At 37.6% G+C, this 19078-nt stretch overlaps 1 protein-coding gene across 4 annotated transcripts in view; it reads right to left on the bottom strand.

Annotated features, from left to right (window-relative positions):
• The window catches only part of Aass (aminoadipate-semialdehyde synthase), a 55984-nt gene continuing 36906 nt past the window's right edge, over positions 1-19078 (bottom strand). For all 4 annotated transcript variants that reach the window (XM_005333945.5, XM_078040306.1, XM_040291605.2 and 1 more), the window contains 9 exons: positions 17396-17506; positions 17190-17298; positions 16253-16393; positions 10715-10882; positions 7033-7128; positions 5359-5474; positions 4624-4712; positions 3915-4091; positions 1-2490 (listed from right to left, as the gene is read on the bottom strand). In XM_005333945.5, the coding sequence (XP_005334002.1) occupies positions 2372-2490; positions 3915-4091; positions 4624-4712; positions 5359-5474; positions 7033-7128; positions 10715-10882; positions 16253-16393; positions 17190-17298; positions 17396-17506 (1126 nt within the window). In that variant the 3' untranslated portion in view covers positions 1-2371. The remainder of the gene's footprint in view (positions 2491-3914; positions 4092-4623; positions 4713-5358; positions 5475-7032; positions 7129-10714; positions 10883-16252; positions 16394-17189; positions 17299-17395; positions 17507-19078) is intronic.

The following is a 19078-nucleotide window of genomic DNA, read 5'->3' as shown; positions in this document are numbered from 1 at the left end:
TTTCCCGAAAGGAGCAAATAAATTTATTTGATATGTAGTCTTATAACAATTTAAGATATAATTCACATATCATACAGCTCACACAAAGTGTACAGTTCAGTGGGTTTACCACAATCAACTCTCCAGCATTTTCATTACCCCAAAAGAAAACCCTATACTTGTTAGCATCCCCTCCATTTTTCTCCCAATCCCCCAGCAATAGGTAAGCACTACTCTACTTTCTCTATATATAGATTCGCATATTCTGATCATTTCATATAAATGAAACCACACCATATATGGCTCTTTTTTCTGCCTTCCTTCACTTTGCATGTTTTCAATGTTCATTCAGGCTGTATCATGTATCAGTACTTGATTACTTCATTCAAATACTGGGTAATTTTTCCATTGTATAGACATACCACATTTTGTTTATTTGTTTACTTTGTTGAACTTTAGACTTGCTCCAATTTGGGGCCATTATGAATAATGCTGCTGTGCACATTTGCCTACAAGATTTTGTGTGGACATATGTTTTCACTTCTCTTGGTTATCCACCAGCAGAGTTGAGTGCTCCAATGTCTTGGTGTCCATGCCAACGCTTGTTCTTTTTTTTTTTTTTTTTTTTTTTTGGTATAGCTATTCTAGTGGCTTCAACATGGTATCTCATTGTGGATTCCAGTGGTATCTCCTGATAACTCAGGATGTTAATCATATTTAATGTAACTATTGCTCCTTTATATTTCTTTGAAGAACCATCAATTCAATTCTTTTGTTCATTTTTTAAATTAGTTTGTTTGTCTTTTTGTTATTGAGTCATAACAGTTCTTTATAGTCTGGCTACATGTTCCTCCCTTGGCTGATAAGTGATTTACAGTTTTTTTCTCTTGTTCTGAGTGTTGTCTTTTTGCTTTCTTGATAGTGTCCTTGGAGGCAAAAGAGTTTTAAATAACTTTCATTCTGTCCAATTTATCTTTTTTTTTTTTTTGCTTCTGTTTTGGTGTTATTAAGAAGCCATTGCTAACTAAAATCATGAAGATTTATGCCTGTTTTCTTCTAAGACTTTTATTGAGGTAGCTCTTAATACATAGGTCTTAAGTCCATGTTTACTCAGTTTGTGTGTGTGTGTGTGTGTGTGTGTGTGTGTGTGTGTGTGTGTGGTAGGAGGAAGAGATCTAACTTCATCATTAGCAAGTAGAAATCCATGTTTCTAATCACCATTTGATGAAAAAGAATATCTTTTCCCTATTGAATAATCTTAGCACCTTTTTCAAAAATTAAAATGTAGGCATCATTTCTGGACTCTCAACTCTATTGATACTTTATTCTTTTTGATGCTGTTGAAAGTGGTTTCCTTACCATCATTTTTAGTTCATTCATTGATACTTTATAGAAACCAATCAATTTGTGCATTTTATTCTTGTATCCTGCAGCTCTGCCGAACTCATTTATTAATGCTAATGTTTTGTTTTGTTGTAAGTCAGTCTTTGGATTTTCTCTGAATTACTTTTAGATTTCTATGCCTGGGATTATATTATCTGCAAATAGAGCTTGCTTCTTCTTTTACCATGTAGATGTCTTTTATTTATTGTCTTGTCTAAATTGCCCTGGCTCGACCCTCCAGTATAGGTTGAGTAAACATTCTTGTCTGATTTCTGATTTTAGGGAGAAATCATTCAGTTTTTCATCATTAAGCATGATACAAACCGTTTTCATAAATGTATTTTATCAGGTAGTGCTCTACTATTACTAGTATGTGTGTGTGTTTATTATTAAAGGATACTGGATTTTGTTAAACAATTTTTCTGTGCCTAATGAAGGTATCAATGTGGATTGTGATTAAATCTCATCTGTTTCCTTTTCCAAACACTCCAGAGAAAGCAATTAAAAATGGCATTCACTGAACAAATGATAACTTTACAAAAAAAGGCACAAAAATAACATTTTAAAAGGTTTGTAGATAAGTAATCTAAAGATATCTAACAATCACTTTAAAATATAAAAATATAAGTATATGAGAAATTTTCCTGATTAAAATAGTAAAACTTCATTTGCTGATTATAGGAAAATATGTTCTTATAAGAAAAATGAAGCATAATAAATTAACATATGATAATTATCACTTTTACATACATATATATATATATATATATATATATATATGAAAAAGTACATGGTAGAATTACTAAATTTCTCTGGTAATGACAAACCTTCTCCTATTCTAAAAAATTTCATTTTAAAATAGAGATTTGCATTTCAAAAGTCATTGTATTAACTTAATCAAAATACATCATGCTTTATACTTTATAAAATAGCATATTAACAATCATATTTATCACACAAATGTTGAGAGTTGTGTTGTTTGGGAAGATAAAAACAATAAAATTCCCAATTATAGCTTGATTGTGCTCTGTGTAGTATATATAATGCCTTCTGCTTTAATCTGCTCCAAAATGGGCCCATAGATCTCCTTTGAGAAGGGCCCCATCAGGCCTTTGGCTTCAATTTCACCTGGAAGAAAATAAAAGTGTGATTATCATTTCAAAGATGGTGCTAAAAGTTAATTTCCCCAGCAAAAGGGAAGGTATCACCCCAGCAATAATCTCAGCATAACAGATGGTCAGAAGCCTGACATTAAAACAGCTGCTTATATGTTCCCTGCTAGACCATTACATTGTCAAGTCACTGTAAGAAAAAGAGATGAATTTTGAATTGAAAACATAGCTGAACTCAGTGTCATTAACTGCATTAATTCCTGCCAGAATGAACAGAAACCAATCTGATTATTTGACCACTAGTACCTGTTAGGATGGCTGAAACAGTAAGTCTGGGCACTTTTAATAACTTCCATGATGACCCTAGCCTTTATGGCTTCTTCACTGTGGTTCCTCAAAGACCAAGTGAGAAGTTTAATTTGACATTATCTGATACGCTTTGTAGATATGTTTGCTCATTATTTCACATTTACACATATTGATGATTTTCACTCCCTTCCTTCTTTCAGACAGGCCAAATGGAGTATCATATTCAGAGGTAATGCTTAATCATATTCAGAGGTAATGCTTATTGAATGTATATGTGATCATAAGGGGAAAGTGGAGAGTTAAAATTTGAATTCATTTATAGAGGGTTCCAGATTTCAGATGGTTTGACATATTGGGATTTTCAACGTTATCATGGTGTGTTCAATATAAATCAATGCATTTATGGAATAGACACATGTTATATAAATCATACTTAGAATCTTTATCTTTTCTCAGGCTAGTGATATGCCATATGATACTCTCATGCAATGCTGGGCAGCAGCAGTCAGCCACAACTCCCAGTCAGCCATGAGATCTCCAGAGTGAATACCTGATACTCTACAGTAAACTGAGTTGCTAAGTTGATGTTCATTAGGTTAGGTGTAGTCGATGCATTTTCAACTTAAGACAATTTCAACATACAATGAGTGCACCAGGATGAAAGCCTGTGGTAAATCAAGACGCATCCATAATCTTAAATACTAAGTACAGACAACATGCTGAAATACAAAGTTAATAAACTATGGTTCATAATGGAAGGAAATTAACATTCCTTTGTGGGTCCCTGTATGTTGCAGGAATTGATATGTTATTTCACTCAAACATGACGACAGCCTTATAAATTAGGGATAGCAATACCCACTTTCAAGCTGAAGGAAGTACTCAGAGGTGCTGAGTAAATGATAACCCATCACAACTATCTTATAACTGGGCTGGGTGGAAATTAGGTCTTACTCCAAAGCCTATACTCTTCCCTCTCCACATGGTGACCTCCCAGTAAGGGATCTTCTCAGATAGCTCACTTTCAGTCAATGCCAGTGTTATGCTCAAGAGTAATTATCTGATGTCCAGCACTGAATGACTTGAAGGTGATATGAAGACAGAATCATCCCTTAAGTGTACAGAACTTACCATTCAGCAACATTTTGGCTGCCATGGCAGTGGGTAACCCCACAGTTTTAGCCATTGCTGAAAAGCCATTGAAGTCTCCATAAACCACAAGATCAATAGTTTTATTTTCTAAATGTCCAGAAGGATGTCTGATTCCAAAGCTGTCTCTCATCACAATCATGTCTTTTTCCTCAGGGCCTTAAAATAAACACAGACATTGAAAAATGCCACTATAACTCAAATAACTCATTATAACTCAAATATTATGTCTCATTTCCTGCTTGACTCCTTCTCCTCTCACAAACTTTCCTTCCCATTGCATATGGTCCTTAGACCATTATCCTACTGTTTTTCAGACCCAAAACCAAGGGGAAAAAAAAAACTCAAGGAAATTAAAACTCTGATCATGTTCTTTTGTTGAGGTCATGAACACTGGCTATGCAGTCACAAGGACAGTACCGTAGAGGTCACACACACGATTCCAAAAATGCTCCTTAAGTATTTCCTAATAAGTTATAGTAAAGCTATTTCTGTTTCCTTTCCCACAGTATTTAAGTTCATTCTTACCTAAAAATCCTCACACTCTGGAAAAACAGCTCAAGTATCCTTTCCCTCACATCCCTTCTCCCTATTTCTACTGCTTGGTTCCAGCCTGGAACTAATTCTACTCCTCTAATTCTACTGTATGACTTGTCCTTAGGGATACTTCTCTATGACCCCCACATCGTACCATAGGAGAGCTTCAAGGCCAAATGCTTGGAGAGGGCATCCACGATGGAGTCAGCCTGGGGGACTTGATCTTCCCCAAGTAAGCCCAACCTGAAAAGTACAAGAAGTGGCTGCTTTAATTCAAGCCCTATACATGTTCTTATTTGGGAAGCAGAATAGAGAGTCACAAATTTTATCTCAAAAGGACAGAATTGCAAGGTAACTGCCCAAGTTCTAGATCTCTCCTAAATTATAAAATGATGATGTTTTAACCTTTTAGAGTCCTCCCCAGACTACCCCAGAGATTGCTCCTTGCAGCAGAGCAGAAATAATGCATTGTAAATCCACATTGTAAAAAAGCTTTTTGTGAGATTACAGATTAGCTGCTCCACTTTAAGTATACCTGCATAACACACAGCAATTATGTGAATAAACATTTTAAAGTATTGGGGGAATACTCAGAAAATCTCCCACAGGAAAGCGAAATCATACCACTTTATTCAGGAATGAATGAGAAGTTTTTCAAAATGAGCATTTTCCAAATTTTAAGTGTCATTTAGTTCCTCTTTTTGCCTACTTTTTATCCCCATATGAACATGCAGTAATCTCTCCACAGCGGACCAACATTAGAGCAGTTAGTTAACCCAAGGCAGATGCAAAATGCTTGGTTGTATCTTTATCTTTCATTGACTAGAAAGGACCAAATATAATCATTGGTCCAATATATTTTGCTCTAACTTGAATGGAGAGTGCTTACCATTCAGCAGCTTCCAGCTGGCTTTTGTCCCCTCCCAGTTTCTTGAGGACAGCTTCCTTAAGCATATCACACGTGGAGGAGCGTGAAATCCCAACTAGGTCACAGAGGAGTTGTTTCTGATTAGAAAAATAAAGATGATGAATCTGACAATATTATCCTATGTGTATACATGACTACACAACCAGTGTGATTCTACATCATGCACAACCAGAAGAATGAGAAGTTTTACTCCATTAATATATGATGTGTCAAAGTGCATTCTATTGTCATGCATAATTAGAAAAAAAATTTTAAATAAGGAAAAAAGATAAAAATACTTCAAAATTTTAAGTTAGAAACAGCAATGTGCATGCATCTGCACCCCTACACATCTATGCATGGTATTCCAGAATGATATTTCAGTGGTAAACACTCAATACTAAGTAAAGGAAATGTCAGCATATTTCTAGCTTTCATATAACCTCTCCATCACATTTTTCGCCCACTCTTCCCCACTCTCCAGCAGTCAATTTTGGCCAGGATAAAGTGGAAGGGACTTGGCTCTGTGGTTGCCAATAGCAACCAGAGTGCCTTGGTAGGTTCAAGAGATGAGAAAGAACTGGCAGGTATAAAAAAAAATCTCAGTGGCCACAGCCTTTTCTACTTTCTAAACAAAACTTTTACCAGGCTCCCAAAGGGAAAGTCATGTTTTAAATCAGGGGTCAAAAAGTTGGTTCACAAGCCAAATGTGGCTCATCACATGTTTCATAAATACAAATTTTATTAGAACAGTCATGCCCATTGATTTATGTATTGTCCATGGCAGAACTGAATGGTTCCACAGAGACTATCTAGCACATAAAGTCAAAAATTTTTACAGTCTAATCCTTTACCAAAAAAATTTAAAAAGTGTATAAACCACTGTTCTAGACTACAGTGATCAACATACTGGATCCACCCTAAGAATGCCTGCACCACCCTCTGCAACCTAGCTGCCTCAAACCCAGGTTGTCTTTAAAGGTATTTACTCATTACCATCCAACAGGTAAATTTATGATGGGTAAAACTTTAATTGAAAAGGTTTACAGATGCACAAAATTACTACATTGAAAACATTGGTCCTCTTCCCCTGTGGTACATTTCTGTTGGCATCTCTTCTGAAATATGGGCACATTCGTGTAAATTGAATGATCAGCTGGTAATAAGCTAACACTTTATATTCAGTTCTACGCCTCCAAAGTCCCTTCCAACTCTAAGATCAAAGATATGGACATAAACTGAGTAACTAAAACTCAAATTAGTCATGGTTATGAATGGCCAAGTGAGAGGATTGGCGGGATTAGGGGTTAGGAGTCAAACTCTGTGATACAATAGCATCTCTTCTGGATTATCATCTTCAAGGGCCCAAGTGACTCCTGCTACCATTATACAGTTGGAGGATCTTAGAGCCCAAAGCAGAGAACAAGCAGGTCTATTTTCAGAGCTCGGAGGAGTGATCCAATGGTACAAGCTAACATGGAAAATAGGATTGGTGTGTCAATCCCTGGCCTTTTCCATCCTTCAGTAGTGGTGAATAGAAGGAGACCTTTAAGGCAAGGATTTGTCTTCCTACTTCAGCTGCCAACTGCACATCTGATCATTTCAGAAGGCTTTTCTGAAGAGCAGCAGACAGGACAAAATTCCCAAGTGGCTTACCCAGGTGAGAGGGTTGGCCTCAGGTCGAAGAGCAGGATATTCCTCTCTGTTGATCAGACCCAGTTTTACAAATCCATTCAGAGCTTTGGAATATCCCTGAAACAAGAATTACTAATCAGCATATGAAATTTTTCTCTTATAAGAAAACAACTTTCAAGATTTTTTGAAAAGAGGATCTATCTTTGTAACTAAATTAGAAAACAGACTGAAAATAGTCATTTGTATTGCTGATATGGATACAATCACCTCCAAGTTCAAACCAATCAGTAGTGTCATAAAAATTCTACTTGTTTATATAAAATACCTTGCAAAACTTGGGCCTTTATTCCTGTTTCCATGACTATGTGAGTGGTATTTTCGGACAGCATAAGGGCAAATTTCCATGTGCAATATATAGATAGAGTCAGTTCAGCAGACTGTCATTTAATATAACAGTCAGTTTTGCTCTTTCTTATCATGGAAGAAGGAACTTATGGAAATATTCTCCAAAGCACATAATCCATTCTACTGATTAAGAACTGCTACCCTAAAGCATATAGGGCAAAGGAAGAAAGGTTGAGAATCGAAGTTTCTAAAATGTGGATATGATCATGCAACCACTCACATTAAAGTTCTGTATATGTCCTTCATGTTACACTGAAGTCCTTGGTATATTATATAAAACTCATCACAATATGTCCCTCCAGCCTGACTCTCCATCTCTAACCATCCCTAAACATCTGGGCTCTTCTGCACCTGCAGCTCCTGTGTCTGCAACATGTTAACCACCTCTCTTCCCCTGTGGAATGCCTGCCCCTCCCTTGGATCCAACTCTGAAACCCCAAGTGAGTGGACATTCTCTTTCCTGAATTCCATAGCCTTTGTACAACCTCCACTGGCAATTAATACATTATTCTGTGTCTGTTCATCTGGACCATAGGCATAGAAAGCAGGAAATTATATTTAATTATATTATATTTATTATATCATCACAATATATTACTAAGTGTATATCCTTTACTCTCACACCCTCATGTCATTTTCCTACATTCCAGCATTTCATTCTGCTAAAGGAGAGCAAATTACAGAATAAAATTTTTGATTGACATATTAGGTCAAACAAACAAACAACAACAACAAAAACAGCCTTTGTTCTGTGTGCAAATCAGGGGGAGAATGTGAATCCTGAAACAGGGAACTCAGTGGCTGCTACAATAACAGCTCAAGGATAAAGAGAGAGGAAAGTAATGTTGGAAAGCAACATAGTTTTTAATATAAATAATAGTTCCTGGTAGCCATCAGAGATTTCATCATTAAAAGTGCAGTCAACTGGTAATTTTCATATTTCTGCAAGGTTGTAATATTCTAGCTATTCAAAGAGGAAAAACAAAACAAAACAAAAAAAGGAACATGCAAGTTTGCTTCAATGATCTGACAGGTACTAAAGGTTTCTTAATCTCAGAAATATAGGTTTTGTTTTGTTTTGTTTTTTATTTTTGCAGTGCTGGGATTGAACCCAGGGCTTCATGCATGCTGGACAAGAGTTCTACCATTGAACCACATCCCCAGCCCCAGGAATAGTTTTATGAAGACCTCCAGAAATGAAGCTACTTTATAGACTGTCTTCAATAAACACTGAGCAAAACTGCTGGCACATTACCGGGGCTGAAGCCTCAGAGATGAAAAACTTAATTCCTACCCATGAAGAAACTGCGGACCAGAAGAGGGTCAGATAAGACAGAAAAAAAAAAAATGATGCCTGGCAAACAAATAGTGATTATAAGTGACCACTGATGACCAAGCTACCATAGAATATTATTGGTGCTATGACAGAGGTGGACACAGTTATGGGAGCACAAAGGAGCAGAAACTGGCATAAACAAGAAAGGGGTGACTCAAGGGCAAGGAGTTAGGAAGATCCCAGAGAAAGGTGTTACCACACAGGATCTGGAAGGACAGCATGTGACAGGCAGGCAGAGGATGTCACCAAGGCCTCCCTGTCATATTTGAATGATAGTGTCTTATCTCCAGCCCTAGAGAGTATGTTTGGGTTGCTGAAGGTTGCCATAGCTTGCTCAGGGCAGTCCTCAAGACAAACACTGCAACGTCTTTCATGGTCAGGGGTTCCATGGACTTAGCTCTCATTCATACACATTGAGGGTTTTAGTGAATACTTAAATCTACTAAGATCCTTTACTCCTAAGTCTGCATGTTTAGCAAAAGACTATACTGAAAACTCTCCAGAAATTCTAACTCCTGGACTCCACCTCCAAAAATGTTACTACTCACATAGAACTAATTGAAGAAAAACAGATCAAGAAATGTTCCAGAGCAGGGCATGGCATGACTAGTTCACACAAGAATTTCTGCTGTGCCTACAGGCTTGTTGGGGAGCCAGGGCTTTTAGGTCTCTTAGGACATTATCACTGACATCTTGTTTAACTTTGGACAATGAGCACATCACACTCATAAGAGTACGACTGCCAACCTGCCCTCTGGGAGCTTATAATCTTTTGGGGGAGACAACAAAAATACACATATAAATAATACCAAAATGCTAGGAAGTAAATATTGGGATACATAAAACCAATAGATGTTTCAACAAGTAAGAAATAAAACGGTTGTCTTTTCTTTAAATAAATAAATAGAGTCTGTGGATGTAGCTCAAGTGGTAAGGTGCTCACCTAGTATGCACAAGGCCCTCAGTTCAATCCTGAGACCACGAAAAATAATAATTATTATTATATAGGAGTATGAACCTGGCAGACATTATGCTAAGTGAATGAGTCAAACAAAAGACAAAAATACTGTATGATCTCACTTATATGTGAAATCTTTTTTTAAAAAATGTCAAATATCATATATGCACAGAAAAAGAATAACAATGGTCACCAGGATCCTGAGGCAGCAGAGTGGTCAGGAGAGTTTTGGAAGGGGACAGAATGGGGGAGAAGTTGAACTATGGATGCAATGCAGCAGATAAAAAGGATGAAGCTCCCAAGTTCATGGCCACACAGAACTCTGAATATCAGTTTATTGTGGATACCAGCAGATGTAATAAGTTATGGATCTCAATATGAAATCAACCACTGATTTCCATTGACAACTAAAAAAATATTTTAAAAACTTCCAGGTGTACTTTGGGGAAGTCCCTCTCACCCTGTCCCTTTCCCTAGCTCCAAACCAGATGTTTCGAATGAGACTGACTCCACCTTCATCAATATGGAATATCATAGATCAAACTATACTTTTACTCTACCAACCTCGGAGATAAATCCCAGCTAAAGAGACAAAAATTACATTTTTAATGATTAGAAAGATGAGGTTTTATATTTCCACTGGATTTGACAGAGTGCAAGAAGTAAAGCCCCTGCCACCTGCCTGCCACTGTGTGGAAATCTGGACTGCAGGGAATCCTGGCCAAAAGGGCTCGGGAACAAAGAGAAATTGAGTCCTGGTGAGGCCCTTTGGCCCCCAAATCTCACAAACCTGAACCTGCTCACCCCTGACTGCTAATAAGGCATTACATTCTCCTTTGTGATTTTTGAGTTGACATCTGACATTCTAAAACTGTTAATCAAAAAAGAAAAGAGGCTGTGGGTTGGTTTATCATCTCAATTACTTTGATCAATAAGGGAAATTAAGTATTCACACACTCACATCAAAACTGGCAAGGTGTTTAATCTACAATACAGTTGCTGACCTTATACCTCAGTGTCCCCCGCAGCAGCGTGTGGGCAGACGGAATGCCGTAGATCTCAGCATATCTGGTACTGTCTCTATTGGGATACCCTTCCAGATTCAGTCCCGGGAAGTAATCCATGGAAGTGACTGCATCCAAAAAGGACACCCCTCCTGTGACGTTCACGACCTGAGAACATTGAAGAGATGCAGGTGGGATTGCAGCAGAGCTTGATCCCCTTTGGGTTCGTCTGCATAAACTACCCCAAGGAAACAGAAGTTTAAGTAATTAAATTTTAATGAAACCACCGTAATCAGCATCCCAGAGTCAAACTGTTTCACTGTTACCATAATTTATAAATTTTTCAATAAACTTATGAATTATGGTAACACAAAGGCAAAAATAACAGATACTTATTTAAATGGCTTCTATGTTCAAATCAGCATGGCAATATTCTTTTTTTTTTTTTTCACTCTCACACCCTCTTGAATGCCATGTCAGGCATGAGTCATACATTCCATTCACACAGCTAGCATTTATTGAGCAGCACTATGTATGTCCAGGGATCACACAAATTGTGGAGAGAATAAGGTCAGTGATGAGTAAGATGTAATCTCTGTCTTCCATCTACTCTTTTTCTCATTGAAAATTAACTAGATGTCTATCCAGTACCTGGAACCATGAAGTAGCAACTATAAAGAGCTCACAGCCAGACCAGTACATAAAACTTTGTGTACATGTTAGACGGCAGGTGAGGTTGTGAGGAGATCTCCCTTCGCAACAAAGACAATGCTGAGAGCATACATTGAAACTCAAATAAGTACTACCCATAATCTTATGGCTGATAAGTTAATCATGGATTCCCAAGCTCTTTGATATCTCACGACATCTTTTACCTGTATCTCCTCCTACACGCACATTCAAAATGCAGTAAAGCTGCATGACCAATGTAATTCTACGATCTGTACACTCAGAAAAATGAGAAATTATATCCCATCTTACTTAAATGTATATGTCAAGATCATTGTACTGTCATGTGTAGCTAATTAAATCAAATTAAGAAAATAAATAAAAGGCAAGTAAAAAAAAACAAAATGCAGTAAAGCTTTTTATTTTTATTTTTTTTTGCTTGGTTTTGTCTTTATTTTAATTGGAGATTTACATTTTCTTTTAGTTTGTGAGCTTTGTGGTTATCTGAGAGATAATGGCAAGAATTCTGAAGTGATAAAATCAGGGCTGAGACTTTGGGTCAGGGATCCTAGTGAGCTGGATTTTGTCCTGGCTGCACAGCGAGCCACCATCTCTGACCACATCTCTAAAACTGTACACTGGACAAGGCACAAAGAGCTTTCCAGGGGGCCTCAGGACGAACTCAAAGGAATTTTCCCAAAGGCAATGCTTTGGCTACACTTAATTATTCCCATAGTTATTTGCAGATGGGCTCCACATGTGCCTTAACATGAGCAATCAACACCTCATCTCAATATGGCGGAAGACCAGGAGGAAAAGGCCTGCCCAGACTGCAGTGTCAGGATTGGCAGAATCTCTCTGGTTAAAACGCTGTGCTGCTGTGAGGAATGCCTTCCATTTAATTTTCTTGTAACCCCTTCTGCGATGCACCACTAACATTTCCAGAGAGACCATTTCTGTACTATTTGTTTAAAATAAATCTTCTGATATGATTCTAAAGTTTTTTTGAAAATCAAATAAAGAAGGTAAATGTTGACGTTTAGGGTCTCCGCATCCATTTCCCTTCTATAACCTATGGCAATTCCAAAGTTCTGTTTACTGATTTAAAGGTTAGGAAATTTTTAAAAAAGAAAAACTGAATAAAAATGATGAAAGATGAAAGTCCAGCATCTTACCAATGAGAAATAAATCAGCTAGTTCATAAGTCCATCATGAATTCTGGGGACGAAAATCGGGAACTGTAAACTGAATGGTATTGATTCATTTAGAGAGACTGACAGTTGGCTAAGCAACCAGATCCAGAAAATTACAGGGTAATCATTACCACTTGTATCAATTCAGAGTTGTATTTCTAGCGACATACCATGGGTTCAATAAACCCTGTCATGTTTAATATTTAAGTAATGACTTGAATGAAGACAGAAAGACGTATCTACTTCACAGAGAGTATGCATTTCATTTCTTTATTCTCTGATGATACTAACATCCAAGACCTACTCTCAGCAGAATCTGGCTCATCTCTCATTGATGTTGCAGGCCACTCTAAGTCCAAATGTTTTTTACACACACACACACACACACACACACACACACACACACACACACACACAAATACATCTCCTAGTCATTAAGAATCATTGGCAAATGTTTTATATCAAACTTCAAATAACCACAATCTGCTTCATCACTAAGCAGCAAGAAAATTTTTTCCCTATGTAATTAGTTTTTAGTTATTTATTTTTATTTGATCTTTTTAGAAATACATGACAGTAGAGTATGTTTTGACATGTTTATAACCACAGAGAGTATATCTTATCCTTATAGGTTTTCAGAAAGTCACCTACTTCTACTCTAAAATCCTGGAAATCCTGACTGACAACTGATGTGATATGAAAATTGCTCAAGTGATACAACGAGGAATTTAACACAGGAAACATAGAGTCATTTATTCCAGGACCACAGTATTTCAAGTGCCTTGGGTACCTTCTCTTTCATCTAGGCAATAACATATTTGACAGAGGTAGAAACTGAGGCTCAGAGAGTCATTCAGGAGCAAACTTGAAGCCAGGTCTAACCAACTCTGATGCCCATGTGCTTTCTACTTTGTCACACGTCCCTCTTAATTGTTCTTATTTATGAATGAGTATTTTGAAAAGATATTGACACAGTATACCGCCTCTGATTGTGCCACCAGTGGAGCATCTGAAAAGTATGGATTGCTGTGGGCAGTGGGAGAGCCATAATTGTCCTGACTTCCTAAAGGCTGTTGAAGTCAGGTGCTGGCAGGCAGAGGAAAAGTGCACTCCTAGAAAACTTAACCTTGAAGCTACGGTTGCAGAGGAAGCAGTTTTTACTTGAAATATGTGTTTATCTGGGGTAGACTGAGAGAGGAAGCTGAAAGAGACCATGGCAAAGCTCTGCCATGTCCTGCCCAAACGTAAGACAGTCTTCCTCCCCAAGGCAGGAAAGCAAAGCACCACCTGAGGAGGAAAAGGAACTAGAAGAAGATGAATCACTGTCTCCAAATAGGTGGAAGGCAATCAGACTTGTTAGAATCCTGATTAGAATTTAGAAATAGTACCAGTGGCTGGAACTTACCACAAGGACGTGAGATAATATGTCCTAACTCATTTTCCAGTTGCTGGAAAAGTTTGACACTTCAATTTTAAATAGAAGCCAGAGAGGTCACTTGGCTCCCTCGGTAAGATTCTGCATGTCATTTAAGGCTGGCTCTGTGGTGGAGGTGATGGGAGCAGAGTGGGTGGACAGACAAGAATACAAGAGAGGTTTTAAGAAGTTTAACAGTCTGGCTCGGGAGACAGACTGGATACACTTGAGTTACTGAGTGACTAATACAATGCCCAGGAAAATACAGACAATGGAGTGTTAAGCATCTGACATGTGATTGAATTCAGATAAAAGAGTGAATGGAAGACAGAGTGTTAGGCAAAGCTGTCGGCAAGAAACTTAAGCAGGACCTTGAAAAAAATGCAAAGAAAGAAAAGCATCATGTTTTCTTTTTCAAATTCCCCACAGTGTCAGGAAAATGTGAAAAAGCACTCCTTTCAAATTCAACAAATATGACTTCTGCTGCCCGAGAATAACCTCTTGCTTTTCCTGTTTCTCATGACCATTAATTTCTTTATTTTGCTGATATCTGCTAAAGATTGATGACATGCCTGTCAACCAGTTGTTAAGCAGATTGCAATCTCTAGGATTTCACTGAGTCTTATTGTGGAAACCCTGTGAAGCTGATATTATTGTCCTTTTTAGACAAGAAGCCCCAAGTCCACCCAGCTCATGGCAGAACAAAACCAGGTCCGTGGGCGTCCAATCCCTTGCTCCTTCCACTAGGCATTTTGCTGAGCCTTTCCTTGGATCTTCCCTAGCATTTAGATAGCCTCCTGAAAATAAGCATTTGCATAATTGAAGCAAAAATTTTTCCAGCCAGCCTTACCATTTGTAAGAAACACAGGCCAATGTCCTTCCAGAATGCAAGAGGTGGAAGGAGCTGCTGAAATGAAACAGGAGGCAGACAGTAAGCAGCACATGAAAGGATGTGCACTTAGGAGAACATCGGTCTGAGGTTCTGGCCCAAACCGTAATGATTCATGGAACTGGAGAATTGGATGAAATTTCAGTGTTTATATAACACATGCAGAGACTGATATGCAATGGACTTAACTATTACCTAGCCTTTGGTGACACTGTGAAGGAAGCCAGCACTTGGTTTCTTATTCTGAAGCATTCAGTATCTTTCCCACATTCGCCTAAAGTGCCCTGCTTGTTTAGTAGGGTTCTAAATGAAGCTATAGTCTGCTGATCACACTAGAATGTAGATGGACACTAGAATCAGTTGGGAAGATTTTTTTAAATCCCAAAACTCTGGTGAATCAGAACTTTAAGGATAGGACCCAGGTATCTGATATGCAGCCAAGCTTATGACCAAGATTTACATCATAGGCATGAAAGACCTGGCTGATGTGCAATGGAAACAATCAAGTAGGCCAAACAAGTGGGAGCCAGCTCCCGAGTCATGTGATTTAATACTGGCTCAGCCACTTGAGCCTAACTGTCTACAATTGACTTCTCTTTCATAGGTCTTCTTCCTTCCAGGCTGAGCTCAGCCTTCTCTCCATTGCTTTTCCTTCTCTCTCCACTGACCACTTCACCTAGGTCAGATCAGCTGCCCTCTGTGTATTTCTGTGGCATGTTAGTATACTTTGGAAATTCTTCTTCTTATATTATAGTTATTTATTCCAGTGTCTATTGTTTCACTAATAGGAAGCAATCTAGGAAAATGGGAAAGGAAAGGTTTTGGAGTCATTTAGAACTGAATTTGAGTCCCTGATGATGACCTTGAACATCCTCTCTGAGCCAGTTTCCTTACATAAATTGGTAAAAATAATACTAAATATGGAGAGTTCTTATGTTCTGTTACACAGTGGCTAGGGATGAAATTGTACCGGTAGCCACCCCCATCCAATGGTGAGCTCTCTGAGGATGGGCACTGCTTTCAGTGTGGCAGCCTTTGGTGCCTCATTCCACAGCCAACAACAGCAGCTACTTAGTAAATGCTGAAATAAATGCAAAGACGACTGGAATGTATGAGTGTAGAGATGAGATGTGAATTTCCAAAAGCAATTTGCAAGAAGGCAAAGAGAGAAGAATGCACACAGGCTTTGCTGGAAGGTAAGACCACACTAAATGGTACAGGAGATGTATGCTGGGAAGGAGTGACAATTGGGGGGGGAGGCAGCAGAGCCATTGTTAGAGGACCTCAGAAACAACTCAGGGAGAGAGAGTTTGGACTTTGTTAGGCAGTTATTGCAGGTTTGTATCTCTAAAGCTTTGAAGGTATTTCTTTACCTTTCCATTGAGCAGATAGGTGGCAGGCTGCATGATATTCATCAAAACGCCCACTGGACTCCAGCTAAATTTGTATCTCAAAGGGTTGTCTGAATGTTCAGGGGCTGGGATCCCACCACAGTAGGAAATGTAAGATTCAATCTGTAAATAAAAACATTAATGGATGAGGGAGAATAAAAAATAAGTTAGGGAGAATAATGAATTTAAATCATCAGTTGAGGGCAATGATACTCATGGGGTAAATCTGCTGTAACGTTTTTCTTCTTTTGAAGTATTAAAGCTTTTAAATATATGTCCTTAACATCAGACACTACTTGATTAACTCAGTTGTATTTGATAAACATTAAAAATAAAAGGGATGTCTAGAGAGAGTAACTAACATTTTGTTCATTTAAAAATGAACTTCATATCAATTCCAGTTCATATTAAAATTTACATGTATTTGTATATTCCAAAAATTGAAACAGTTAACATATTCAATAGTACTTTGTTATGTGCAAATATCTCATACTCCAACATAATGATGATATTCCAAAGACCCTTTTCTCACTTTCAAAAGTCAGACTATATTACAGAACCTCCAAAGCAGTCTAAATTCTTTATGAAGCTAAAATATTGTAGTAATGTCCATTTTTTCTAAAAATTATTTGCTACCCAAGACTCAGACATTGTTTGATATTTTTGACTGACGGCACAAAATTTTATTTGAAATTCCCCAGCAAAGAATGAGCTATAATGCAGCAGCATCATTCGTGAAAATTATAGAAAGATTGTGTACACGAGAAACGACCTCTTAATGTCTTTCTTTTTTTTTTTATTTTAAGTCTTCCAACAGTTTATTAGAAAGAATGTAGACATTTTAAAAAATCCCCACTGTCATGAACATAAATTGAGGTTTTGTCTTTCTAAATGGACTTTGGGATTAAACGAGGCTCACCGTGGCTCCCACTTCTTTGGCCTTATCGATTGTTTCCATTGCCAACATGTGATCCAGCCCAGGGTCCAATCCCAATTCACCAATGACAGTGATTCCAGCATCCTCCACACTGCAAACAGGTGGAAAGAGGAACAACAAAAAGTTGGATATAAAGTGAAAACAAAGCCACAGAGCCACTTAATTTGTTGGAAATGGTTGGAACGCACCTCTTTTCCAGTTCTTTTAAGGCTGGTGTGATGTAGCTTGCAGTGATCATGTTAACTTTGCTTGCGACACATGCCTTGGCCACGATAGGATGCAACACATAAGGCAACAGGCTTAAAAACAGAGGCAAAAACGAATAAGAAACTCTCTTTTCATTATGGATTGGATCTGGAATGTCCCCCCTAATCAGCAATGTACAGAGGAGGGGCTTTGGGGAAGTAATTGGATGGACTCTGACCTCATCAGTGGATTAGTCCATTGATAGCTGAATAGACTGCTGGGAAGTAGTGAAAACTGTAGGCAAGTGGGGCACAGTTGGAGGAAGTGGGTACCTGAGAGCATGCCCTGGGGACTATGTCTTGTCCCTGCCCCTACCATCTCTCTGTTTCCTGGCTGTCATGAACTTCCTCTGTCCTGCCCTTTCACCATGATTTTCTGCCTCATCTCAGAGCCAAAGCAATGGACCCAGTCTATTATGGACCAAAATCTCCTGAACCCTGAGCCGAAACAAATTTTTCCCAAAGTTACTTTCCTCAGGTGTTTGTCACTGTTGCAAAAAGCTGACTAACACACCCCCTTCCCCTTCGGACACACCTTTATCTGTACTAACATTCAGTCCCAAGGCACTTCTCTCAGAAATGACCAAGGACTCCCTGAGGTTCATAGAATAAATTCATCCTGTTGGCATATCTAAAAGCCTCCTTAGTGACCCTCACTTAACCTCCATCTCTTCCCTCAGTCTGTGTTATATGGAAACAAAGGAGCAATTGTCATTCTTCACTCAAGGTCTAGATGGAAGGACTTCAGTTGATGTTGTTTTGATTTTTGGAAAATGGGATTAGAGCTGACCCCTCTTTTTGAAGGTGATATAATGGGCACTCAGTGGGACATAACTTGAGTCATTTGACTTCAACCCAATTAATCCAAAAGGATTAAAAGTATCAGTTGTAAAAAACACACTCAAAATGCAAATGGATTTTCAAAGAAACTAACCAAATTGGATTACTATTTTATATTAAATCATTAAAAACTAAAATTTTAAAAATTAAAATCATTAAAATTTAATATATTATTATATTTATTTGTAAAACATTTTTGCCCATTTTAGTTCTTAAACACCTAACACTGTATTTATATCAAAATAACTTTTCCAACTTAAAAAATAATAAAGTTATTTAAGGAATAATACAGAATAATAATGTCTAATAAAATCACCACTATTCAGCACATAAAATTCACCATGTACAAAAAAGTTAAACACAAAACAGATTTTACTAAGGCTAACTGCTATTGAAGGCTACTAGTTTGCTTAATTTTGAATTTTGAACATTAATAAATTGCTTTTATCCATTATCTTGTCATATTTTGCTTCAGATTTCCTTCAAAGTGTGTTTTATTATGTTATTTCCTTTTTGTTTTATCAGAAAAATGGCATATTTAAGTATCCATGTGTGATAAGATAAATTATTTTTGCTTTACTAAGGTTAGACTACTCAAGTTTGAATCAGAATTATTTATCATAGTCATATCATTACCAGACAAGATCTATTTATCTTTAGCCAATTTTTGCCAAATAAAAATTAATTTATATAAAATATGTCTAATATGAGTAAACTTTTAAGTGCCCAAGGTGAGCCTATATTCAAAGATATCAAGAGGTAATGCATGACTTCCCACCTATAATT

Source organism: Ictidomys tridecemlineatus, chromosome 2 (genome assembly GCF_052094955.1).
Source record: "Ictidomys tridecemlineatus isolate mIctTri1 chromosome 2, mIctTri1.hap1, whole genome shotgun sequence".
In the NCBI taxonomy this organism is placed as follows: domain Eukaryota; kingdom Metazoa; phylum Chordata; class Mammalia; order Rodentia; family Sciuridae; genus Ictidomys; species Ictidomys tridecemlineatus.
This window is presented reverse-complemented; position numbering and strand designations above follow the sequence as displayed.